At 56.9% G+C, this 25,938-nt stretch overlaps 1 protein-coding gene across 1 annotated transcript; it reads left to right on the top strand.

Moving 5' to 3' along the window:
- The first annotated feature begins 16,742 nt into the window (after nucleotides 1-16,742).
- Nucleotides 16,743-25,378, top strand: MYL10 (myosin light chain 10). The gene is made up of 6 exons (XM_007468819.1): nucleotides 16,743-16,835; nucleotides 17,374-17,449; nucleotides 18,366-18,470; nucleotides 22,552-22,630; nucleotides 24,954-25,002; nucleotides 25,280-25,378. The coding sequence occupies exons 1-6, from the start codon at nucleotides 16,800-16,802 to the stop codon at nucleotides 25,376-25,378; spliced, it is 444 nt and encodes a 147-aa protein (XP_007468881.1). The 5' UTR covers nucleotides 16,743-16,799.
- Nucleotides 25,379-25,938: the final 560 nt, after the last annotated feature.

Here is a 25,938-nt window from a genome sequence, read left to right on the forward strand (position 1 = left end):
TCTTTCCCTGCATCCTGCCCACACTCAAAGAATATCTTATATAAATTAGAAAAAGATACCCCTGAATCCAAGTAGATGCAGCTTCATGTCAGGATCAGGGGTTCGGCCTTTGTGGATCCCTTAGCCAAGTGCCCTTGAGCAGTGAACGACATGCACAACTGTACCAGGTGGCCCTGCACCTGCCCCCTCCTGGGTGCCGGGTCTCAGCAAATGGCTGTGTCATTCCCCTGTGGTGGCTCATGCCGATCAAGTTGGCTGGAACCTTGTTCCCTAGAATCTTCTCCCCTCTAGTTGGCCTGAAGAGAAATTTGTGCTCTGAGGCCATCAAGGCTAGAGGTGGGAGAGACAGACACAGAGATGCCAGCAGGTTCTGGTTTGTCCTTGCCCTTCCCTCTGTCCTCCTTTTGAGGACTGCTGGCCCTGCTGGCTCACAGTGACCTGGGCCTTCCACCAGAGCAGAAGCTGTGAAGCCTCTTCCATCAACGTCTACACTGGCTCTGCCTTCCCACTCCAGCAGCCAGACCCACTTGGCTTCCAGATTTTTCTGCAAGCTCCACCTGCACCGCTGCTTAGAGAGGGCTGGCTGGTGACATTCCCTGGTACCATAAAGCTTCTTACTTTGGACCTTTCCTTCCCAGACCCTCCCCAGTGGTGTGGGTGCTAATTCCTATACTATAACCCTCACCTGGGTTCTGCTTCCCTCACTGAGCCCGAATGATGCCCACCCCTTACTCACATCAGAGTAAGTGAGAGCAGCCTGGATGCCCCCTTCGTCCTCAGGTCATAGTTAATTGCTCCCCACGTCCTGTTGGCTGTACGCCCTTATTGTCCCTCTAATTGACACATTCCCCCCATGTGCTCCTCCATCCAGGCCTCTGTCACTTCTTGCCTGCACTATTTTTGCACTATTTTATCGGTCTTTTCTGGTTTTCTAGCTCTGGTCCAGCTCTGTGTCTGTGGCTCGTATTTCTCTCTGCCCCAAATCTCTCTGCGGCTCCCAGCCACGCACAAGCACCAAGACTTTTACCTGGGGTTCAGGGACCCTGCCAGGCCCACACTCACCACCTTCACAAGCAAGTCCCCACCATCTCATCCTGTGCCCTGTGTCAGCCGCTCCAAATCGCCCCCTCCACCCCTGCTGAATCAGTGTCACTAATGATTGTCCTGGGAGAAACGAGAGGGAAAGGTAATGTCCTGCAGACAGGCTGTCTGAATCCCACTCCCCACTTTGCCCACCGCTCTCGTTTCTGTCTGGAAAACTCCTATCCATCCTTCAGAACTTCAGATTCAGTGTTCACCTCCGCTCACTTGTTCCCTGGGCCACACACTCCCCGCTGGCCCCCATTAGAACGGATCACTCCCTCCGGTTCTCCTGCGGTTCCTTGGGCTTCCAGTGTCCTCGCCCTGTCCCACTGGACGACAGTGGCCTTTTGATCTCTGTCTCCCTCTGCCTATGAGTGACCAGTCAGCAGATGTCCCACGTGCCAGGGTGATGGGAGCTGATGCGCTGAGGAGCAAGGGGACATCACGGGGCGGGAGCCACGTGGTCAAACTGTCATCAAAGAACTTGCGAGGGAGCCAGGGCCACACCACTTGGGGACACCAAAGGGGCAAGAGAGTTCTGGGAGAGACCACTGAGGGTGTGTGTCCTGCCTCCCCTCCTGGGAAGCCTGGCCCTGGGCAGTGTGGGCTCACTGGAGTGGACATATAGGAATAAGGGGTTCCTGCCCCGGAGGGAGGGATCAGCTTGGAATTCACCCAATTGGTCCTCTTCTTTCTGCTCAGCAGGAGCAGTACTGCTAACAATCACCATCGCTTTGGGGATTCAGAGTTTACAAGGTGTAACAATCCACAGTTGCTCTGAGGTTCTTAAGGGCCCAACAAGTGGGGTACTGCAAATGCCCACTTGTGGGGGTGGAAGCTAGGATTGGAGTGGAGTCAGGCCTGCATCGGGACCTCTGTTAAGTGTGCTCTGGGTCCCAAGATGCCCAGAACACCTGGTTAGGCTGAGGGAGGCTGAGAGACAGTGATGACCAGGCTGCACTGAAGTCAGGAGCTGGGCTTTGGGTACCTGCAGCTCAGTCTTTTCTGGGTCTAAACTTAGTTATCCCACAATCTCTCTATGGGAGTTGGGCAAGTCCCTTTTCTTCCCTGGGCCTCAGTTTCCTCATCCACAAAATGGGAATAACAAAGTACAGCTCTAGGGTTGGCCAAGCGACCCACATGGGTAGTGGCTGTGGAGTGGCTTTGAATCCATATATCCACTTGCTCTGGGAGGAAGGGTTTGGGCCACAGGCAGATGGCTGCAATCTGTGCCTCAGATTGGATGGCTGGAATGCCCTTGCCCTCTTTCTCTCAGGAGCTGCAGGATGCCCCTGTGTGGGTGAAGGGGATTCTCACAGGTGACCCGTCATGCTCATGTGGCCAACGGGGCACACTTTGCACAGAGAAGGAACAGAGTGAGACAGACACTAGCTGTGGGATGGAGTGGTGGTGGTAGTGGTGTGTGTCCTGGACCCAGAGGGATTCTGGGACTATAGCCTGGCCTGGGGATGGGTGGCCAGAGCTGGAGGAGGATCCTGTGTACATAGAGTGAGTGGCACAGACTCTGTAGTTGGACTGCTGGCCCCATCCCGGCTCCTCCGTGTCCTAGGCTGTGTGCACTCCTCTGGTTACTTGCAATGCCTTTACTTACTCCTCTGTACAATGGGGTAATAGCAGCACTGCCCTCTGAGAGTTGCATGAGGATTACTTGAGTTTATATACTATGACACCAGGCCCATATTAGCTGTTATCATTCCTACAAGCTGCTGACCCAGTGCAGCAGGAAGCCAGCAGGAGGTTCTGGGGAAGGACAATGCATTCTGCAGTCCTGGCCACCGTGCAGCATCTTCTCTGGTGTTGTGGGACCCGTCGCCTCCCTCTGAGCCTCAAGTCCCCATTTTGGGTAGCCATGTGGGCTCACCGGGACCCCAGCCACCGAGGGGCTTGTTGGCCAGAAGCCCCGCTCTGATAAAGCCGGCGGTGGAAGCAGATTCTGGACCATCAGACACTTGTCTCAGGGCTGTCATGCGGGCTTTTATCAGAATAAATAGGTTTTGTTATGCATTTCACAATCTTAGCATCTTTAATTTATCGCACAACAAATTGGAGAGGATTTAGCATGTATTTAATTAATTTGATGAAAATAGTTCAACAACTGTAAACAAGGCTGCAGAAACACTCTTGCCGGGAAGCGGTGCGTCGACTCCTTCAGGGCTTAGAGAGGGCTGTAGCTTGAGGCTGCGCTGACGCTTCGGGACAGAAGAGGTGATACAGCCTAGGCACAGGGGTGAGGGCTACACGCTGGGCGGGAGGCCAGGGGACAGCCTGGTCACGGACTAACTGGGAGTCTCGGTTTCTTGTGCTCATGAAGGGACAGTAAGCCCTGCCCTGCTTCCTGCTCAGGGGACCAGGTGAGGGTTTCCTGAGATGAGGATCTAAGAAAGTGAGAGCTTGTTATGGGGTCTTTGATGTGAAACTCTCAGCAGGAGGATGCTTGGTGTGTGCACATGCGCACGTGCATGTGTGTGCATCCCCTTCTGGCTGCCAGTGACGCCTGGATGCCTGACCAGTGACACCCCCACTGGGGTCAGGAGTGCCCCTCATCCTTCCTGGGGGCACGTAGGAGCAGACCCTCATATGACCTCCAATGTACAATCCCTTCCACTTGAGTGTGTGTGGACCTGTAACTTGCTTTTAACCAAAACAAGTGTGGCAAAAGTGATGAGATGTCACACTCATGATTATGTTACATTATATAAGACTCCGTTTTAGCAGACTGGAGAGAGACTTTCATTATAGGCTTCCCGAAGTGGTTATGTTGGAGAAGGCCATGTGGCAGGGAATGGCACAGAGCCTCTAGGACCTGAGGCCAACTGCAGTGGACTGCCAGCAAAAAGTCCTCAGCCATACAGATACCAAGAAATGGAATGAATTCTAAAAAAGCCAGAATAAGTGTGGGAGCGGATTCTTCCCCAGTCAAGCCTCTAGATGAGAACACAGCCCGGCTGACAGCTTGGCTGTAAGATGCTGAGCAGGTGACTCAGCCAGCTGTGCCCAGACTCCTGTCCCAAGGAAACTGTCAGATAACAAATGTGTGTGTTGTCTGAGGTCACTAAATCTCTGGTTATGTTTTTATGTAGCAACAGAAAACTCATTCAGGAGGCATCTGGGAAAGAACTGATCTCTGGTGTAGCTGTCCCTCACCTCCGGCAGAACTTACACTCCTCGAGGATCAAGCCCCTCATTTGTAAGGACGGGTTATCGGAGCTACCCTGGGGTAGCTAAGATCTGAGATCCACTCAGCACGTCGTAGATGCCAGAACACAATAGGTTGCTTTGTGAAATGCTGAATACGACCATCTCCAAGAACCATGTGATTTTGGAAAACTGAGCTATGCCTGTACATTTGACCTGAGTATTGTAAGACTTGCTTCCATTATTAGGGACTTTATAGTTTACAAGGAACCTTCCCACTGGGCAGGGGAGCAGGAATTAGCCATCGGCCAGCAGTAACCAGGTAACTAGGACACGTGGTAAAAGGAGCCGAGTCTCTGTGGATAGGCTCTGGGCTGCTGGGTCCTGGCCCCAGGTTCCACTTGGCCCATCAGAGACATGAGCTGATGAAACTTGGAGAGCAGGGAACGGGAGGAGTTGGAACTGGTCCCAGCTCCCTGGCTTGGAAGTTTGAATGGATGGTTCTCAGTGATGGGGATGCAGTCAGCATGGGTGTGTGCAGGGAGTGCCTGACTCCCTGATCTGGCTTTGAGGGGCTTCCAGGAAAGAGGCACGGGCTGGAGAGGGGTTCGAGTCCTCCTGGAGGCTGGGAGTCTGCAAGGTGAGGCTGCCCATCAAGGGATGGACGCCAGCCGGATTACCAACCTCACAGCTGCAGGCAGGGCAGATGCCGAGGAGATTGGGGGATGGGCTGTGCAGTGGTTACTTGCTCAGAGCCTGGAGCTTCTCACTTACTAGCTGGGTGACCTCAGGAAGTCACTCAGCCTCCTCTGTAAATAGGGAGCCTAACAGACCACTTTCTAGGGTCAGGGTGAAGGTAAAAGGAGCCAGCCCTTAAAGCACGGGACAGTCGTCTGGTCCGTCGTAAGCACCAATGAGGCTTGGTTACTAAGAGTTACGCCCTAGGAGGGCGCTCCATTGCTTCACTCCAGGCACCCAGCATCACGCAGGAGGTCCTCAACAGGGGTTTGTGAGATCAGTGAAAAGGGAGCCCCAGGGCTCGCTTCCCCTCGTTTGTCCCTTCATCGAGGTTACATCCTGCAGAGGGCGTGGGGATGTCCCTGAGTTCAGTGCAGGGGCCCCTCCATCTGGGCCGGTCTAGTAGCTCCTCCATTCCTGCCAGGCAGGGTGGAGAGCTGTGTGTGTGGGGGGCCTCTCCTGCCACGCTGGGGTTGGGGGGGCCCTGCCGCTGTATCTCTGCTGACTTCTCACCCTCGGGGTTCGGGGGAGGGAGCTCTGACTCACACCGGCTTCTGAGGCCCCCCAGCACGACTTTCCCAGGCTGGGCCCGCCCCCACTGTTTACTCTTGGCAAATGGGACCTTCCTGTTTCTAAGAAAACAGCTTTAATTGGTAATTATCTCATGTCTTCATACAGCATCTTTCATCCAGGTGCCTGCAGCACCCAGCTTGTTAAACGGAATCCTTACAAGGTACTGGGACTTCAAAAGTGCCCCTGGGCCACTGGGGCGCCTTGCAGGCTCCCCACGGCGTGAGCACCCCAAAGTCAGCACCGGGCATCTGCTGCACCACTGGGCCCCAGGGTCTGGTGACAGTGAGAGCGTGACCTCGGGTGGCTTCCCTGAGGACCACGATGTGCGCAGCCCTGCGTGGGCTATACCAGGCCCAAGGCAGCCCTGCTCCCCACCCCATTCCCCTCAGGGCCCCCAAGACTAGGGAGACAGAGGTCGACTCAACAGCACATATTTCTTCTTTTTAATTTTAATTTGTCAAATGTAAGCAGGTCCCTCAGTTAGAGGTTGTAATGAGAGTTGTGTAGTTACACAGTTACACAGGCCTACCCCTCCTCCTGCCCCATTTCTCCCCTGCCGCAGAGGCCACTGCTCTCATTTCTAGCTGATTCTTTCAGAGTTCCCTCCGTAGCACTAAATAACAAGCTTGTGTTGCTACCAGTTGGCTATTCAGTGTCAAGTTTATCTAAGGACTTCCTACTGTAGGAGGCGAGCATTTATCTACATACACACACACACACACACACACACACACACACACACACACACACACACACACAAACATGCGCACGCCCTCCACATTTCCCAACCTACCATCCTCCCAATATATCTGTGGTCCCTTCCACCTAAGATGCTGACACTTCCTTGATCTTTCCGGAAGGCCTCAACGAACGGTTATTACACAACTGGGACGAGTTTGAAGCGAATCTGATTCTCGAACAGTGGAGGATGCAAGCCCGGCCTGTGGTCGAGCCAGCGTTTGCAGAAGGAATCACTGCAAAGCATAGTCCACAGCTGTTGATGATAAGTGCCCACTGTGTTCTGGGTCCTCTGCTTCGGGCTGGGGTGCAGGCCTATATCTGCGTGATACAGACACAGCCAGCATTCCCCTGCAACTTAGCATCTGGAAGTGCAGCGACATAACAGCCGGCTTATACACTGGGCCCAAGGACAATTGGGCCACGTGGCCTTGCAGTTGGGGGCTCTTGTCACGGACAGCCATGTCTTCTGCCAATGACCAGACAGGGTTTGTAGCCCCGATTGACAATCACCAAACATGTTCCAGGCACGATGCTTTAACCCTCATAGCAAACTTGCTGAGTAAATACAACCAATTTCGTTAGCAGAGGCAAACTATTATATATAGGATGGATAAACAACAAGGTCCTACTGTACAGCACAGGGAGCTATATTCAATATCCTGTGATAAACCATAATGGAAAAGAATACGAAAAAGAATATATATATATATATGTATAACTGATTCATTTTGCTGTACAGCAGAAATTAACACATTGTAAATCAACTAGACTTCAATAAAATTTTTTTAAAATACAAACAATTTCGGGTTACGGGTAAAGAAACAGAGACCCTGAGGCAATTAAGTGATGTGCACTCGGGTCACAGAGAAGTCAGGCCCAGCAGGACCCAGACCCAGGTCTAATCCCAAATTCAAGCTCTGGTCTATCCACAGCCCCCAGACCCTGGGGAGAGGATTGCAGCTGTACTGCTATTCCCCCTACAGACCAGCCCACAGGCCCTGGCACTGGAGAGGGAGTCCTTCTAAGGAGGGCTCTGCTCTGCACTGTCCCTCCACTGTGGGTGCTCCAGCCTGTGGAGTGGGAGGGGCCCGGCGCCATGATCTCCTTCACAGGGGAAGGAAGCTCCATCTGCAGGCTCTTTTCCTGGGGGGTAGGGGTGGGAGGGGGCATTAAAAAGTGACCCCCCCCCCCTGTCCTGGCTTCTGATTCACCCCACCCTGAGCCAGGCGGGGGGGGAAGCTGCTGGATGCTGGGCAACCGGGCTAATTGCTAAGCCAGGGCAGCAGGGCGTGGTTTGACATCATTATAGTTTGTCCTGTTGCCTCTGGCCCGGCTCACAGGAGAGGCTGTGAGGAGGCCCTGAGCAGCAGAAAGCACACATTAGTACAGCAAATTGGCCTGCTTGGCAGCCTCCAGGCCCCTAGGGGGGCCCCAAGTCCAAGCATTGCCTGTGCCACTGTCTGCCGCCATGATGTCCCGCATCTCGAAGAGCGGGAAGCCCGTCTGGACATCCCCGCTGACTCGGCTCCCAGGTGTCTCTTCCAGGATGTGTTAAAAGTCTTCCAGTGGCACCTCGAGCCAGCCCTTCCCTGCCTCAGGCCTCAGTTTTCTCAGCTGTCCAACGGGATGAGGTCTGTGCTTTGTGAACCAGGGGGCTGGTCCCCACATTCACCGCTTGTCCGCCTCTCCCCTTCCCAAGCCCAGACCCCAAACACATGCGTGGTCAAGCCTTCAGATGTTTCCAGTGCTAGCTGTCCGGCCATCCCTGGCCTTAGTCCCAGACATTTCAAAGTAGAGGCAAGCTTTCCTTGCTATGCATTTTCTGAATTTCTGACCCATAGAAACTGTGAACACGCCACTGTGATTTGGGTGATTCTTTACGTAGCAATAGCTAATAACCCAAAGTAGAATTAAAATGGGATAACAGAGGGAAAGTTCTTCCCAAGGCACAGAGCTTGGAGAAAGCCTATGAACCTGAGGGCAAATACCCGGAGGAAGGACAATGGAGGCTGGAGAGCTGAAGAACGTCCCAGTTGAGTGGGTACAGGCCATGCACGGCCCAGCTGATAAACTGCCACAGTTATGCTTCCCACCAAGGCTGGTACTCTCCAGCTGAGAGTCCCCAGCCCCTCAGCCACAATCCATGTGTCTATCCTCCAAAAAGCCCTCCCCTGCAAAGCTCAGTACTAGGTTCAAGCCTACGTTTTCTATTGTTTGTGTAGGCCGACAGAAGGTGGCACTGTCACCTCCCTGTATTGAGGACCTAGACCTCTATGAATGCGACCCAAGAATACCTGCACTTTTACAGCCACACGTCTGAGCTGAGCTGTGAGCTACAATCCCTAGGTTGCTCCTGTGCTACTCTACATCCCTGCACCTCCTCGGCACAAGTTGCTGCTAGGCCTGACCTGCCTTGTGGCTACTGAGGCTGGGAAGACAAGTCACTGTCACCCTCTGCAGTGATGCTGCAGTGAGAGCCCCCACTTCTACCCGTGGACCCCTGGATCCTCCTGGCTGTGACCTGGTCACCAAACCGTCCTGTCAAACTCTGTAGCTACTTAACACTGAGGAAGGTCATGTGAGCATGTGAGAAGGGTCTCCCCTGGGGGGGGCCGGGGGGTGGTCAAGCCAGGGGTCAGGATGTCTGGGTTCTGATACCTGCTTTTCACCATCCCCCACCTCCCCATCACATCCCCAGTCATGAGATAAGAGACTGGACAAAAGGGTCAGTCCCCTCCCTCCCCCAAGGAGGCTCACCAAATAATCCCTGGGAGGCAGGGCCCTAACACCAGGGAGGTGCAAGCTTCCTGAGGACCACTTTCCCCACTCAGAATCCAGACCAGTAAATCCGGCATTGGTCGTGGAACATGCAACGCGTGCTGCTGGCACAGAAGTCCCTGTGCTCATGGTTGAGGCATCCGCCCCCTCCCAAGTGACCGGGGGCTAGGCTCAGGCCACCACTCTGCAGTTAATGTTTCAAGCAGAGCCCAGACTTAGAGCCAATTTACCCTTTGCTCCTTTTTTTTTTTTTTTTGCGGTACGCGGGCCTCTCACTGTTGTGGCCTCTCCCGTTGCAGAGCACAGGCTCCGGACGTGCAGGCTCAGCGGCCATGGCTCACGGGCCTAGCGGCTCCGCGGCATGTGGGATCTTCCCGGACCAGGGCACGAACCTGCGTCCCCTGCATCGGCAGGCGGACTCTCAACCACTGCGCCACCAGGGAAGCCCTTTGCTCCTTCTTATTCCAAAGGAAATTGCCTTTCACATACATCAACTTTCTAATTAGCAGATGGGATGACCCGAGATCTAAAGGATAATTAGGGGGAGGTCTGTCTTTTCCCAAACTCCCTGCTGTCCCCTCCTCCCCAGACCCGCCCCTGTCTGGAGCCTTCCTCTAATTTGGAGCCACTTAGAAAAGACAAGGAAGCCTTTAAAGCTAAGAAGAATGTCTCCCAGGATGCCTCCTGCCTGTTTCACAGCAGCGGCCAAGAGGGTTGGCCAGTGTGCTCGATCTGCCGAAGCATGGGAGAGGTACCCCATTCAAGGGGCCTGTGGCCACAGCATCCTGCTATAAAAATAGCTGCGGGTTTGAAGGCTGCAGGAGGAGAAAGAACAGGATTCCTCTGCTCAGTGTGACAAGAATGACCCTAAACCAAGAGAAGAGGGAGCCCCAAGCCCCGTCTGGGAACTCTTTGCTGGGTTCTGCTTGGGGCCTTGAGGTCACCTCTCGATGGTCGGGATGCCACCTCTGAACAGCCCTGCCCCCGCTGCTCCCCTCTCCCGCTGGGCCCCGGCCCCTCCCACTTGGCCCTTCATATCTGAGCAACTCCGTAGGTGCCCCAGGACACCCACACCTTATCTGCTCTCCTTCCAGAGCAGTGACCTCTCCCACTGCGTCTTCCTCATCCTTCAAGGCCCAGCTCACTGGGTCCCAGCCCATAATGTCCCCTCTGAACGGGTGGGCGTTGGCACTTTTTGTCTGGTCCCCTCACTCTCAGAGCCACACCTGTTTTGTCCAGCGCTGTGCCCAGCACCCAAGAAATAATTGATAAGTGAATGAAGAAACTCAGCGTACATTGTCTGACTGGGTTACTACAATGACCCAAGCCCAGAAATTGTCAAGGATGAGTTCTTAGTCCCCCAGAACACCCAGTGGAGGGCCACAGTAGACAATCAATGAGCATTTGCCAATTTGAGTTGCCTTTGCTTGGGAAGTGGTGAGCTCCCCATCACAGGTGGTATGCAAGCAACATCCACTTGATGGGGAGGCTGCAAAAGACACTCAGCATCTAGCAGGGCTGCACTCAGAGGGCTGCTGGTTCCCTCCATGCTCCCATAGGCCAGGTGAGTGGAAGCCTCTAGGTGGGGCAATGGTGGTGAGGGAAAAGCAGGTGGTCCTTGCTCTGCGGAGTAGAGGTTGGAGATAGACAGTGACTCCAGTGGGGGAGGGGAGGGGGCATGTGACTCAGGCAAAGGCTTGGAGGAAGGAAAATGAAGGAAGGATTTGGAAAGCACTGGAGGTCAAAGTGGTGGCTGGCGGGGGCGGTGGGGGCAGTATCCCAGGGCAGTGGGCCTGGGAGGGCAGGGGACAGCCTGCTGATCACAAAGAGTTAGTGGTGAGAGGTTAGGGGTAAAGTCATCTGCCCCAGCTTGCTCTCATGTGGTCTGGGTGACAGCTGTCACCCTGCAGGGGGGTGGCCTTGTCCTAAGGCAATTGGTCTCTTTCAAGTTGCCATCCTGACTTGGTCACCCCTGAGACCTCGGGTTGCCCTCTGGAAAGTGGGGTGCTCTTCACAAGCGTCTAAGTCCTCTGACTCCCTGGGGCCCACCTGAAATTCCAGTTCTGAGACTGCTTCTGGAGGCACCTGGCTGGGAGCACAAACCCCTCGGGGGTCTCTCTGACCCCAACAACTGGCCGTCACCCAGTGGTCAGCCGAGCCGAGCAATGTGACCTGGTGATGGCAACAGACTTGCCGTAGCCCCATCAGGCTGATGGGCAACTGCGGTGGTAAGTTTCATCAAGAATTCCATCCAGGGACTTCCCTGGTGGCACAGTGGTTAAGAATCCGCCTGCCAATGCAGGGGACACGGGTTCGAGCCCTGGTCCGGGAAGATCCCACATACCGCGGAGCAGCTAAGCCCGTGTGCCACAGCTACTGAGCCTGCGCTCTAGAGCCCGCGCGCCACAACTACTGAGCCCGCGTGCCTATAGCTCGTGCTCCGCAGCAAGAAGAGCCACCGCAATGAGATGCCCACGCACCGCAACAAAGAGTAGCCCCCGCTCGCTGCAACTAGAGAAAGCTCGCGCACAGCAAAGAAGACCCAACGCAGCCAAAAATAAAAAAAAATAAATTTATAAAAAAAAAAAAAGAATTCCATCCATGTGGGGGCTCTACCCTCCAAACCGGGCCAGTGACTCCTTCCCAGGGCACTGGGCTGCCTAATGGCTGCTTCCAAGCAGCCAGCTTGCTGGCACCATTTCTCAGATGGGGAAGACTGAGGGTCTGTGTGTTGCTGAGAGAGAGTCCCACAGCGAGGGTGGAACTCAGAGCTTCTTTTTCTCAGGACCGCTGCATGCTCCCCACATCTCCCCCTACTCCCCTCCACCCCAGGGACAAGTGTTTCCCGACCATCTCTCCTTGGGGGTTTCCATGGCCTCCACCAGATTTCTGACTAGCTCTTCCTGCTTTCATAATATGAAGGAGGAGGCGGCCAGGGAAGGAAACCACGGGGACTCATTTACTCAGCACTTGTAAGCTCTGTGTGACTCACTCCGAGTTTCATTGCGATTCCTTGTTATTTCCCTCCTCCTGGCAGGCTGGGAGGCTCTCCGAGTGCTCAGGACTGTCCTGGGCCCTCAGGAGCCCCTGCATTGTCCTGAGCAGTGATCCCCAGAAGCAGGAGCTCAGGGGCATCCAGGCCTTGCATATGGACACCTCCGGCCAGCAGAAAGCAGGGGTGGTAGCCCCGGATGGCATCATCTCTCCCCGCTCAGCAAGCCCAGAGCCAGGAGGCCCCAGGGCCAGGCTCATGGACCAGGCCAGGAAAGGCCCCTCCACTCAGGCCCAGAAAGGGGCAGGCGACTGCCGTGCTCACACAGCTCATCTCCCGCAGTGGGTGGAGATGGGGCTGGGACTGGAATCCTGGCTCCTGTACCCAGAGCCAGTTTCCCTTCACCCTGACCTGCTTAAATATTTGTTTATACTGATTACATGTTGAAATGATATTTGGGGTGTGCTGGGTTGAAAAACATATTGTGAAAATTAATTTTGCTTGTTTCTTTTTAATTTTTTGCTGAACACCTGTAGCCCGTGTGGTTGGTCCCTGCCAGGGGGCAGCATGGCAGGGCCTGGCCCCAGCTCAGGGCGGGAGATTCCATCACAGTCCTCGGGGAGGTCAGAGGGGCTGCTCAGAGTCAGTTGGTCCAGGATGGCTTGGGGAGGGTAGCATCGCAATGGGCACAACCTTCTGGAACCACTAGAAAGGAGCCCTCATCCTGGCACCACTACTTATCAGCCTGGGTGAGTGACTTAACCCGTGTGTGCCCCAGTTTCCTCACCTGGAAAATGGGGTAAAGGAGTCACTGTGAAGACACAAGTTTTAGGACATAGCCTGACTTGCTGTGTTTCATAAATGTTAGCTACTCTTACTGTTTTCATTGTCATCACATTCCCTCCCCCAAGACAGGGGATCAGCCGTACCGGGGCCTGGAGGCCTAAGGCCAGCTCCGGGGACAGTTAAGCTGTCCTGTGCCTGGGGCCGGGTGGGCCCACAGCCTGAGCCCAGCACTGCCGGCCCTGGCAGCCCATCAGGCGTGGTGGCCCCAGGTGGGGGCCGACTTGGCTGGATAGACTGGGCAGCCGGGCTGCTTTGGACACACGGGGCCCCTGCCAGGGGCAGGTGCAGGCTCGGCTTGTCACATGAACTGGAGAATTCTTGGGCTGGCGCGGGCCTGGTGGGGACGGGCTACGTCCCAATATGTGTGTGGCCAGAGTGGATGGGCATGTGATTTCTCAGTTCTCCTTCATGAGAGTCACTTCCATTTTTCTTGTTTGTCTCTTTGCTCTTTCAACTCCCTGGACTATTTTCAACGCCCTGAGGAGGCCCAGGCTGGGGTGGGTAATGGTGGCAGTAGTCCTATTGGTTGAGGGGTCCCTGCGGGCCAGGCTGATGCAGAAACCCTCTCCATGGGCTGACCAGGAAGAGTCACATGCTCCCCGCTTTTCACATGAGAGGACCGAGCCTTCTGGAGGATGGTGTCCCACCGAGAGTCACACAGCTCGAGGGATCAGGCCACGTTGCCGCCCTGAGTTTCCCCAGCTGGCGTGGGTCGCCCTGCCTTGGGAGCTCTCCTGAACTTGCATGGCCCAAGGCCAAGTCTTCCCAGCTGGCTCCAGGCCTCAACTTATCGTGTGTCCTCAGCCAGGAGCCCCTTCCTGGGCCTTTGTCCCTTGGCTGCAGAGATCCTGTTGGCCCTGCACTGGTGGAGATCATTGTGGTTTGGACAGTCTCTGGATCCCACAACTCCACCCACTCTCAATGGCCCCTGACAGGTGCCTGGCAGGGAGGCCCCCTTCCTGTCCTCTGTCACCTTCCAAACTGCTGTCCGGACCTGGTGCGCTATTTAAAGAGCTGTCGCCGCGCTCCCGCAGCCCTGCTGCAGCTCGAGGGAGCCATCCAGACCATGGTAGGCTGGTGCTGCCCCGCCTCCTGACCTTGACCTCATCCTGTGACCTTGACTTCATTTGTGATTTTGACCTTTACCTCATTGCCTGAACTCACCCTGACCTTGACCTTGACCTGATGTTGTGCCTGTCCTGACCTTTTCTTCACCCTTGATGTCATCCCTGCACCCGGCCAGTCCATCCTTGTGGGTCCTGATTTGGGTCTCTGCCTCCCTGGACTTGGTGGGGCTGCCGAGGTGAAAGCTGGGGCGGGGGGTGAGGAAGAGGAGGGTGGACGGGGACAGGGTGGGCCAGGCTTGGAGGTTTCAGGGAAAACTGGGGCTCTGATCTCACTAAGAGAATATGTTTCCTATGGGGGTCGGGGTCACTATTCCAGGACAGCCTGGGTCCTGCGGAGCCTGGCATGGGGGCTGCTGGCCTTGCTGCAGGGTCCTTCAGGCCATGTGGGGCCTGCCCTGCCACCTTCCCCTTGCCCCTGTGCTCCAGCCCCTTGGGTCTCCCTGCAGGCTCTCAGTGGTGCCGTTCTTTCATGCCCCTGTCTCACTCACCCTCATCAGTCCTTCCTGGCCTGAGAACTCTGTCAAGCCTCAGCTCAGGAGCCACCTCCTGCAGGAGGTCTGCCCTGAGTACCCCAGCGGTACAGAGGCTCCTCTGTGTTCTCAGCATCTTCCCCCACCTCCATCACCCTCTAGTGATTGTCTGTCTCCCAGTTGGACTGTGAGCTCCTTGGGGACAAGGACCAGGCCTGATTCAACTCTAGGTCCCTGGGATTGGGCACAGGGCCTGGCTGGAGGTCAGCAGGTACCTAATACATGTCCGGATGCTTTGAGGGAGATGTTATCTCGGTTTTATAAATGAGGCTCAGGGCAGAAAACTGATTTTCCTAACATCACAGAGGCTGTGAGTAGCAAAGCCAGGATTAGAACTCAGGTCTGGGTGACCCCCTTCTGCCCTGAGATGTTCCCTTCAGCGGATTTTTATTTTTTAGAGGCACATTATAAAAGGGAATTTCTAAGACAGCTGGACTGGAAAGGGTCCTGGCTAGGAGATCAGAAGCCCGGTCAGGGCCCTGGGCCTCAGGTTTGCCTGTGCAGTAGGAGAAAACAACCCCTTCCTTCCTTGCAAGGTTCTAGAACAGGGTCTGTCACACAGTAGGGTGACGTTTCCCCCAGATGGGCTTGAAAGGCTGGGGCGAGACAGGGATGGGGGATGCCGTGGCCAAGGGCAGGCCTGAGGAGAGAAAGGGCAGCATATCCCACAGACGGAAGTGACTGCTTTTTATTAACCAGAAGGAAATGTATATGTAATTATGTGAGATGAATTCCACAGGGAGGTTCTTTTCTTTATGATGTCTGAAGGGATTTATAAATATTACAGGGGTTTTACAGCATCATAACGTCCTGGCCGCCCTGCCAGCCCCCTTTCAAAGGATTAGTGGAGACAAAGGACCCAGTAAAAGCTAATTATAAGTCAGCCGGGCACTGGGGCTCCTGAAGTGAGCCCAGGAACCCAGGGTAGTTGGGGGCAAGTGCGGGGATGGGGACATTGGGTGAGCGGACAGGAGTGAGCCGGGGGGAGGGGACACCGCAGAGGCGCTGGGGGCGGGCGCGGGGGCACCAGGGAAGTCCGGGCTCTGGGGTGGACGGGGCTGAGATGGGGGCCCGAGCTGGGTGTGGGGACACCCACGTCTGTGGAGGGTCCCCTTCCACCTCCTCCTTTGTGAAGTCCCGCCTGTCCTTTCCCCCCCATCACAAGCCAAGTCTGGGGCTCCTTGCACATGGGGACCTTGGTGATGGCTGCTGAGAGAAAGGTCCCTTGGAGGGGTTTGGGAACAGAGAGCTTTCAGCAAATGCCCAGTAGTGGACGACTCTCAGGCACCATGACATCTGGAAAGAAACACACGGAGGCAGGAAGTCTGGCCAGAGACCCTCCACGTGGGTGGTCACCTGCTCTGCCTGCTGCCCTGAGATATGCCCTGAGCTCTGGGCAGCTATTTCCAAACCAATCCAGATCAGAACCAGGCCCTGGGTGGGGGAGGGGAACCCAGCAGTGGGACAGACACAGGGAGATATGGCAGGACAGTGTGCTATGTGCTATGGGGTGTGGAAGCCCAAGACTGGTGGGGAGGGACAGAGGGGGTGGGGGAGCTCTAAGTTGGCCTTGGGAGGGGTTAGTCAGGGAAGGCTTCTCAGAGGAGGAGGCGGGGGAGTTAAGCCTGAAGGATGAGGATTCATCCGGATGGAAGGCAGGGAAGGTGTCCCAGGTAGTGGGAATGGCAGGAGCAAATGTTGGGAGAAAAGGAAGCTCAAAGCAAGTGAGGGGGGGGGGACCCAGGTTGGGGGGGGGGAGGATGCTCTGGGAGACGGACAAGGGACAGACCTCGCAGGGCTAAGGGATCTGGGTGTTACCCTGAACACCGGGGAGGGTGGCAGGAGAGGAGGGCCCCCACATGGTGGCTGGTGCTAGAAAAGACGCCCCTGTCTGCTCCGCATCCTGGGCACTGACCTCCTGCATTCTGGAGTCAGGGGCCTGTCGGGGAAGCAGCAGGTAGCCCCGCGGGGTAGCCGCTCTGTTGGCTTCTTGCCGGGAAGAAGAAACAGGGAAACGCCCTGCTTCTCTGCCAGGCTTCTTGAGGAGCCTGGCCTGTCTGCTGGGGTCCGTGGGGGCGGGCAGTGTCATTCAGGAGATGAGCCCTGAGGGTTGAGTGGGGCGAATGGGGGACCTTCCCAGGAAGGGGCTTCTGTATGGCCTCCCCTGGAACCTCACAGGCACCCGGAAGAGCCCAGAAAAGAGCAGAAGGTGGAGCCAGCTCCAACGTCTTCTCCATGTTTGATCAGTCCCAGATCCAGGAGTTTAAAGAGGTTGGTCAACCGCCCCCAGAGCCGTGGGGAGGGTTACAGGAATGCTCGGAAAGCCCTTAGGGAGCCGGCAAGGCGTGGGGTCAGCCTCAGTCCCTGGGGGGTGATGACATCACTATCTTAGAGGCTGCCATGCTATAGCTTAGCCTCTGGAGATGTGACGAGCTGTCCTTGGGCAGCCCCTACCCCGTCTCTCCCTGAGCCTTTGCTTGCTGTGTGACCTAGGGCAAGCCCTTCCTCTCTCCGAGCCTCAGTTTCACTCTCCGTAAAATGGGGTTGCTGGGAGCATGATATGAGGGATGGGCACGAAACCCCAGCACGTGCTGGCACACAGTAGGAGCCCAGGGCAGGTTAACCATCACTCTCATGCTGGTGTCATGCTGAGCTGGGTGACCGGGTGGCCAGAGGGCCTGTATTGAGGTTGCCCAGGCAACAGTGGTTGGGAGGACAGCCCCTTGCAGGCAGAGGGGATCTCTCTGGGGAGAGGGCCTGGGCTTGGGCAGGTGGGCCGGTGGCTGCTTAGTGCCCGTGTCTCTGCCAGGCTTTCACCATCATGGACCAGAACCGGGATGGCTTCATCGACAAGGAGGACCTGAGGGACACCTTTGCTGCCCTGGGTAGGTGACCAGCAGCCGGAGGCTTGGGGATTGGGGGCGAGCCGAGCCCTGGCCATCCAGAAAGAGTTGGTGGCTGGGGGCAGGCCAGGGCAGTTGGCGCAGGGGATGTGAGGGGCTGGTGTTCTCTGGGGGTGCCGAGGAGGGGCGGCCACCGCCTGGCAGGTCAGGGGAGACTCCCGGGTGTTAGAGGAGTCCTGACCAGGGGAGGGAAGGGGGCATTTCAGGGGCAGTAGTGGCCCGTGCAAAGGCTGGGAGGGGGAGGGGAAGGGGTCGGCAGAGCAGGGGGAGACTCAGGGGGTGGGAAGAGGCTGGAGATATCCAGGGGCGGGACTTGGGTTACCGGGTGGTCTTCAGCTGCCAGCGAGGCTTTTGCCTTCTCTGAGGGCCCAGGGATGGGCCTTAAGCCTGGATGGGGGCACTGGGGTTGGGGGACAGGGGCGTAACCAACTCACTTCTGGACTGAGCCTTAAGCTCCCAGAGATCTGCTTGTCCACTGGGACCGTAAGAACCCGGGTCCCCGTCTCCAGGCAGCCAGTGCATCCCTCCCGGGGCACCTGAGCCCTGAGGCCCAGGTCTTCCACTCCTGTGTGCCTCAGCCTCAGCTTCTTTGGGTCTCAGTTTCCTCATCTGTAAAATGGGGATAACCACCTACTTGTTCTCCTTTCCAGGGAGGCTGAGGTGGTGGCAGGGGGGTGGTGAGGCTGGGGGCAGCCCAGTGCTGACCACGGCTGAATGTGCCTCCATCCTGAGGTCCCCCAGCAGGTGGGCAGGGTCTTAGGGCTGAGTGGGGGGCGGGTGAGATAGTAGGGCTGGGGGATTCTGCAGGATGCTCCGTGGTCCCAAGCTCTGCTCTCTTGGGCTGCCTGCAGGCAGGGTCCCCTCTGACCCTCCTTGTACTCCTGGGTGTCTCCCCTAGGCCGCCTCAATGTAAAGAACGAGGAGCTGGAGGCCATGGTGAAGGAGGCCCCCGGGCCCATCAACTTCACTGTCTTCCTGACCATGTTTGGGGAGAAGCTGAAGGGTGAGTGAGGCCCCAGGGCACCCTGGGGAGGGGATGGGCGAGTGGGTGTGGGTAGGCAGGGCCCTGTGTGCTGATGTACCCCCCACCGATGCACGCGACAGCTAAGAACATGGTGCAGCCCCAGACACCAGCCCCCGGGACACACACACAAGACCCTGCCTCGGTTTCTACCTCTATATCACAGAGTGGGGTGAATGTAATGACCCCCAGTTTGCAGGGCTGTGAGGCGCCCAGTGGGACAGTTTGCGAGAAAGCCCTTTGCCCACCGTCAGGATGGTGCCCCAGCCCCAGCCCCACCTTCCTAGCCCTGGGCTCATCTTGCCTGTTCTGCCTTACCACCCGCTGCTGACAGGAGAAGGTGGTATGGGGGAGGGGCGTTCTGGAAGCTTCTGTGGCCAACCCCAGTACAGGATGGGCTTCTCCTCCAGGGAGAGGATCAGGGGCCTCATTCGTGAGTGAGGAGACCCAGGCTCAGACGGGTCACCACACCTGTTCCAGGTGTCCCAGCATTGAAGTGGCAGGGATGGAACTGTAACCCCGACTCTGGCTCTAACCACTGCACTCCCCTGAGATGCAGCATCAGGCCGGGCTGGGGTTCCGTGGTCAGAAGGAAGGGCCAGCCTGGGCTGCGGCTGCCCTTGCGGGGTGGGGCTCATCGTCATCCCATGCTCAGGCAGCCCCTGCCTGATACCCTCCCCTGGCGCCTCGGCTGCAACTGGGCTTAAGACCTGGTCTCCCACTGACCCCCAGGGTGACCTTGGGCAAGGCTTATCTGCTCTTTGCACCTCAGTTTTTCTGTCTGTAAAATGGGGGTTGTGTTGGTTTCCCGAGGCTGCTGTAACAGATGACCATGAACTTGACGGCTCAAAAAACCAGCAATGTATTCTCTCAGTTCTGGAATCCAGAAATCTGAAATCTGGCGGGTCAGGCTCCCTGAGAGGCTCCAGGGGAGAACCCGTTCTTGACCTTTTCTAGCTTCTGGTGGCTGCTTCGCTCCCATCTCTGCCTCTGTGGTCATACTGCCCCCTCCTCTTCCGTCTCCCTCTGCCTCACTTTTGTAAGGACACTTGTTATTGGATTTAGGGCCCACCCGGATAAGCCAGGGTGATCAGTCCATCTCAAGAGCCTTTCCTTACATCTACAGAGGCCCTTTTGCCAAGTGACATTTCCAGGTCCTGGGGATGAGGACCTGGGTATATCTTTTGGGGGCCACCACTAAACCCACGACAGCCTGGTGCTGTCCAGCTGACAGAATAGTGCCCGCAGGCCCACCTCTGGGAAGCTGTTAGGGGTTATTCCTGGGACCATGGCCACCTCCTTGAAGAGCACAGAAGTCCAGGGGGCAGGGCAGGGGTACACTCACAGGCAAAGACATGCGTGACTCCAGCCATGACTTTAAAGCAAGTCCTGGAGCTCGTGTCCGTCTGCAGCTGAGCTAAGAGCTCTGACCCGGGGCTGCAGCTTTTTCTCATTTTCGCAGGGGCTCCGGGGCTGGAGCTCCAGCTGAGCCTGTCATGCAAACTTGGCTGAGCCTGGGGTGGGGACCGGAGCCGGGGGGCTGGGCAGGCACTACCTTGCCCCTCTAATTGGGACAAGGACACTGTTGTGAGGTTCCCAGCAGCAGCGAGGGGAAACAGTCTCTCTGCAGCCCATTTGACGAGGTTTGCAGTCTGCAGAGCAGAGGCCCATTCTGCTGGAGGAGAGAAGGGAGGACCGGGTGTGCTAAATGTCCAGCCATGGGGCCTGAACCCAGGGCAGCTGGTCCACATGCAGCCAGTCCTGAGGAAAGCAGGCTGGAGCCAGGCTGCCCCGGCACGGAGGTCTCTCCAGAGACCCTGGGAGGCAGAGACTGCACAGCAGCTCCTCAACCATAATCCCATGGCCACCCCTTCTCCTCCTGCAAGGCCAGGCTGTGACAGGCACTGGACTGAGCCTCTGGTCTGGGCACACTGGCTCCCTGCCACCCTACCTAAAGGAAGCCCACGGCTCTGCCTCTAGGAGCTCCCAGGCTGGCAAGGTCAGCACTGAGCCCGGCCCAGTCACTCAGGGCCAGTCTCAGAAATGCTGAGTCACTCAGACATCATCCCGTCCTGGATTATCCTGATGGGGGGGACACAGCTGGCCCTGACCCAGTCTGACGGGGGGGACACAGATGACGCTGACCCAGTCTGATGGGGGGGACACAGATGACCCTGACCCAGTCTGACGGGGGGGACACAGATGACCCTGACCCAGTCTGACGGGGGGGACACAGATAACCCTGACCCAGTCTGACAGGGGAGACACAGATGACCCTGACCCAGTCTGATGGGGGGGACACAGATAACCCTGACCCAGTCTGACGGGGGGGACACAGATGACCCTGACCCAGTCTGACGGGGGGGACACAGATAACCCTGACCCAGTCTGACGGGGGAGACACAGATGACGCTGACCCAGTCTGATGGGGGGGACACAGATGACCCTGACCCAGTCTGACGGGGGGGACACAGATGACCCTGACCCAGTCTGACGGGGGGGACACAGATAACCCTGACCCAGTCTGACAGGGGAGACACAGATGACGCTGACCCAGTCTGATGGGGGGGACACAGATGACCCTGACCCAGTCTGACGGGGGGGACACAGATGACCCTGACCCAGTCTGACGGGGGAGACACAGATGACGCTGACCCAGTCTGATGGGGGGGACACAGATGACGCTGACCCAGTCTGACGGGGGGGACACAGATGACCCTGACCCAGTCTGACGGGGGAGACACAGATGACCCTGACCCAGTCTGACGGGGGGGACACAGATGACCCTGACCCAGTCTGATGGGGGGGACACAGATGACCCTGACCCACTCTGACGGGGGGGACACAGATGACCCTGATCCGGTTTGATGGAGGAGACACAGTGGCCCTGACCCAGTCTGAGAAACAGGAGCACAGCATGGCAGAACAAGGAGGGGGCTCTGGAGGTTCAAGGAGTTGGCTTCAAACCCTTCCTCCCCTTATAGCTGGAGACCTCAGGCAAGTAACAGAGCCTCTCTGAGCCTGAGTTTCCTCTTTGACAAACTGGCGCCTCAGGACCTACCACAAGGAGTGTGCTGGAGTCCCATGGGGTACAGTGCCGAAGCTGCAGGATGGACTTGGCACAGAGCGCTCAGATGTGTCTGTGGCCGTAATGATGTTGGTCAAGACCTTGACCATTAATGACCCTTTATCTTAACTGGTCCTGGGAGGCGGGCAGCAAACCCCGCCCTTGTCTCCATTTCACCAATGGCACAGCTGAGCCTTAAGAAGGAAGGGGACATCCCCTGGTTCCACAGTGAGAAGGGAGGTCAGTGTGACGGGGAGAAGAGCACCAGGTAAGGGTCACCAGGCCACCTGCTGTCATTCACACAGTCCCTGAGACCTTGGGTGAGGTCCTCCCTCTCTCTGGGCTTCGGTTTCCCCATCTGTACCACCAGGGGGCTGGGTGTTTAATCCCATTGCGTTAGTAGAACCATTTCTTCTAATGACATCTTTCCCCAAAGCCCACACTATAAAAGTGATAAAACCAGAACTGCTCCGGATGCGCTCTGCCTCTCCTGTCCCCCCACCCTCACTGCCACAAACCCGTGGACCCACCTGCCCCGCCTCTGGCCTGGACAACCTCTCAGACTCCTCCAGTGCCGCTGCCAGAGCCCCCACCTCCAGCCCCCAAGCAAAAGCTGTTTCTCCTCCATCCATAGTCGAATCACATAGCATCAGTTGTGAGAACTTGGACAAGTCACTTAACCTCTCTGAGCCTCAGTTTCTTCATCTGTCAAGTGGGACCAATGGGCAGGAGGGTTAAGCACATAGTAAATGCCTAGTAGGCCTTTCCAGGTGTATCTGTGCAGGCTGATTGCTACTATATGCAGAGCCCTTGGCTATTATACTGTTCCTTGTTTCTCTGAAACATCCCTTCTCTGGCCTCACTGTGGACTAGAAGCTGGAGAGGAAGCTCCCTGAGCCCTTGGCCTCTGTAGGGGCCATGGGACCTGCCCCAGCCCCAGCCACTGCCTGGCCTCTTCATCCTGATGCTCCCCCTGCCTGTGTATGCTGCTTCTAGGTACGGACCCAGAGGAGACCATTCTCCACGCCTTCAATGTGTTTGACACTGAAGGGAAAGGTTTCGTCAAGGCTGATTTGTAAGTCTCCTCTGCCTTCTGTTTTGGTTTTTCTCTCCCCAGAGTCTCAGGTGATAGATGGACTGGGGTCGGGTCAGGGTGGGTCGCAGCCCAGTCTCCTGTCCTGCCTGGAACTCAGGCATCTCAGGCAGCTTCCAGCCAGGAGCCAGGAGGCCGCTGCCCTGCCCAGTTCAGCCATTACTAGATGTCCCTTCCCCTCTCTGGGCCTCGGTGTCCCCATCTGTGTGGATGTGTATGGGGAACATGGGGTCCCCAGGCGAGGGCTTCCCAGTAGCGAGGGAGGAACGGGTGGGGGTAGAGGTGGGCCCTGAAGGATGACTAAGGATCCCTCTGGCTGGAGCACACAGAGGAAGGCAGGGCCTGTGTGGGCCCTGAACCTTGGGTCTGCCCTGAGGGCATGGGGGAGCCTAAGAAGCAGTTAGGCAGGGGCAACATGGAGGCCAGCCTGGAAGAGGAGAAGAGAGGGCTGCAGCCGCCACAAGGGTCTTGGCCATCGGGATGGAGGCAAGTGGATGGGTGAGTGAAATACAAGAGGCCAGCACCAATGGGATCCAGGGTGTTGGGAAGAGGACTGAGCCAGATGTTCGCCAGGGCCCAAGTGGATGTGGGGATGGAGGCGTAGCCATGGGAAGGAACCAGCTCAGCTGGGGCTGCAGAGAGAGTGCGGTGGCCGTGGGCAGCTGTCCGGCCTCCGCTGGGCTGGCATCACTGAAGGAGGGAGCGCTAATGCCTGCTATGCCTGGGAGCCTCAGCCCAGGCAGAGCCCAGGGCAGACAGCCAAGACTTGCGGGACAGGGCGGACCGGGCAGAGGCAGCCTGTCCAGGGGCTGAGACACTGAGCGTTCTGAGCCAACCCCTGAGCTGTCCCTTCAGGGCCTCCAAGGCCTCCCTGGGCCTGTGGGTGACCCTGGGCAGGCAAGATTTCTTCCTTAGTCACAGGCTTCGTAACCAATTACTGTGATGCTTGAGGCCTCGGCTGCAGGCTAATTTTGCTTTCTATTCAATATTAGCATAGCACGTGATGGAGGTGGGGTGGGAGAGGGCAGGGGGGCAGGGAGGAAGTGGGGAGGGTCTATCTTGTCTCTCAGACATTCTTACAGCTCTTCACCCCCCAGAGTTTTGAGTCACACTCTCCTCAGGGGTTGGGGAGGGGTTCCTGAGGTTCCCAAGGGTTTCTTCAGGCTGCAGCCCTCTCCTTCAGCCCTCCCTCAGAGTCCGGGTTCCCACCCCCATCTTGGAGACCTAGGGGGGCACTGGGGGAACCCCCCGGGGTGACCCGAACCCACCCCTCTACTGCCACCTACCTTCCCTCCCACTAGAGCAAAGTCAGGGCTGGGAGGAACCCTTTGGAGACTCAGTTTGGGAACCGCAGGCGCCATCCCCAGGCTATGGGATCTGAAAGACATGGCTGCCTGCCAGGCAGCCCACAGAGGAGGCTCTGGTTGAAAGAGAGTCTGTGAAAAATCCCCAGCGTGGAGAGTTGGAAACTGTGACTGTCCTGTAGTAATATAAATAGTGGAAAATGTGCGTCGGTCTGGAGCAGGGTGGCGGCTGCCGGCGCCACAGGGCACACGGGTGCTCAGGGCCCTGTTCAGCCCTCTGGTCCCACCCCTGCCCTCTGCACCCCCTGAGAGCTCTATGGGTCCCTCTGAGCTCCTGGGGGCACCAGCCCCTCCCCCACAGCCTCAAATGCCCCACCTCTGGCCATTCCTCCAGGCCCCGGGCAGCTCTGGACCCTGTGGGCATCTGCTCTTCGGGACCACGCGGGAGGACAGGCCCCACCCTGCCGCTGCACATCAGTACCCCTCCCGAGCCTCAGTTTCCCTCTCTGTAAAAGGGGGATAATAGTACTCACTTCCCAGGGCTGTGAGGAGCAAAGGAGACCTGGGCAGACACAGGAGGACGCAGACCTGGGTAGCCTTCCTGCCCCTTGGCTGAGTGCAAGCACCTTGCACACTCCAAAGCACCTTACAGATGTCAGCAAAACTCATAAGCTGAAGAGGCAGTGCGTCTAGAACCAGGGCAAAGAGGCTCCCCTCAGTGACCTAGAGGGTGATTATTCGTGTACGATGGGACATCAGAGTGGCCCCCACAGTCATTTCAGGGTCCCAAGGCCATTTCATTGGGTCCCCATCTGATGTGAAGAGGGGAGTCCACGTTACAACGGAGGCTGAGAGCTGAAGTGGCCGCCCGAGGCCACACAGCCATCTGGGGGCTGTAGGGCCAGCCCTGGTTGGGGTCCTCCTGGGCCATCAGCCCCAGGATCCGCGTGTCTACATCCAGAGTGGCCTTTACCCTGAATGTGACCCTTTCCCTTGAACAGCATCAAAGAGAAGCTCATGACGCAGGCAGACCGCTTCAGTGAGGACGAGGTGAGCGCCGGCTTTTCAGGTCCTTGCTCAGCACTGACGAGCATCTTCCTGGGAAGCGCCCTTTCTTTCGTGATCTGCTGAGATGATGCCCCCTTGACTCCTAGGATGGGAACAAGGGTGGTGGGATCCTGGCCTGCTGGCCTGGCCTCTGTGGCCTCCACCCTGATGCCTCCCTCTCCAAAGAGGGGAGCGACATTCTGCCTAATGCCCTTGGGTGACCCCAGGCTCTGGCCCCGCCTCGGCCCTGGTTGAGGCTGACTCCCGGCTCTTTCCCCAGATCAAGCAGATGTTTGCTGCTTTCCCGCCAGACGTGTGTGGCAATCTGGACTATAGGAACCTGTGTTACGTCATCACGCATGGCGAAGAGAAGGACTAAAAGGGGACCGCCGATGCCCACCCTCACCCTACACACACATTCAGAGGCAGCAAACACGGGGCTAGGGGTGGGGGAGAGGGGCGGCCGTTGAGGAGCCCCTGCAGCCAATGTGTGTGTGTAAGGAAAAGGCTCTCTGGCCTGTGGGTCAGGGGCAAAGTAAGAATAAATAATGTAACAAGGTCTGAGGTTTTGTGATTAATGCTCTGGTTGGGGAGAAAGATAAACATTCCTATGTTGTTGGTTTTTCCAAAGTTTTTCACTTCCTGGCTTTGCTCAAGTGTTCCTGATGAGCTGGTGTTTAGAAGTAATTGACAGTTTTAAAGATCCCCAGCTGGGCCACAGGACACTGTCTTCATTGATGAAGCTTTTATTGAGCACCTAGTGCGTGCCAGCCCTGCTGCCAGTTCCAGCGACATGGAGATGAGCCAGCCCTGTTGCTGGGCGGAAATATCATGCAGTGAGGGAGACAAGAACTGGGGTGGGGACACAGTGGGGAGGAGGTGGGAGAGGGCCAGGAGAGACCTGGCAGCTAGAAGCCAGACAGAGGCAAAGAAGGTGGG

Source organism: Lipotes vexillifer, unplaced genomic scaffold (assembly GCF_000442215.2).
Source record: "Lipotes vexillifer unplaced genomic scaffold, Lipotes_vexillifer_v1.1 scaffold12, whole genome shotgun sequence".
Taxonomy (NCBI): domain Eukaryota; kingdom Metazoa; phylum Chordata; class Mammalia; order Artiodactyla; family Lipotidae; genus Lipotes; species Lipotes vexillifer.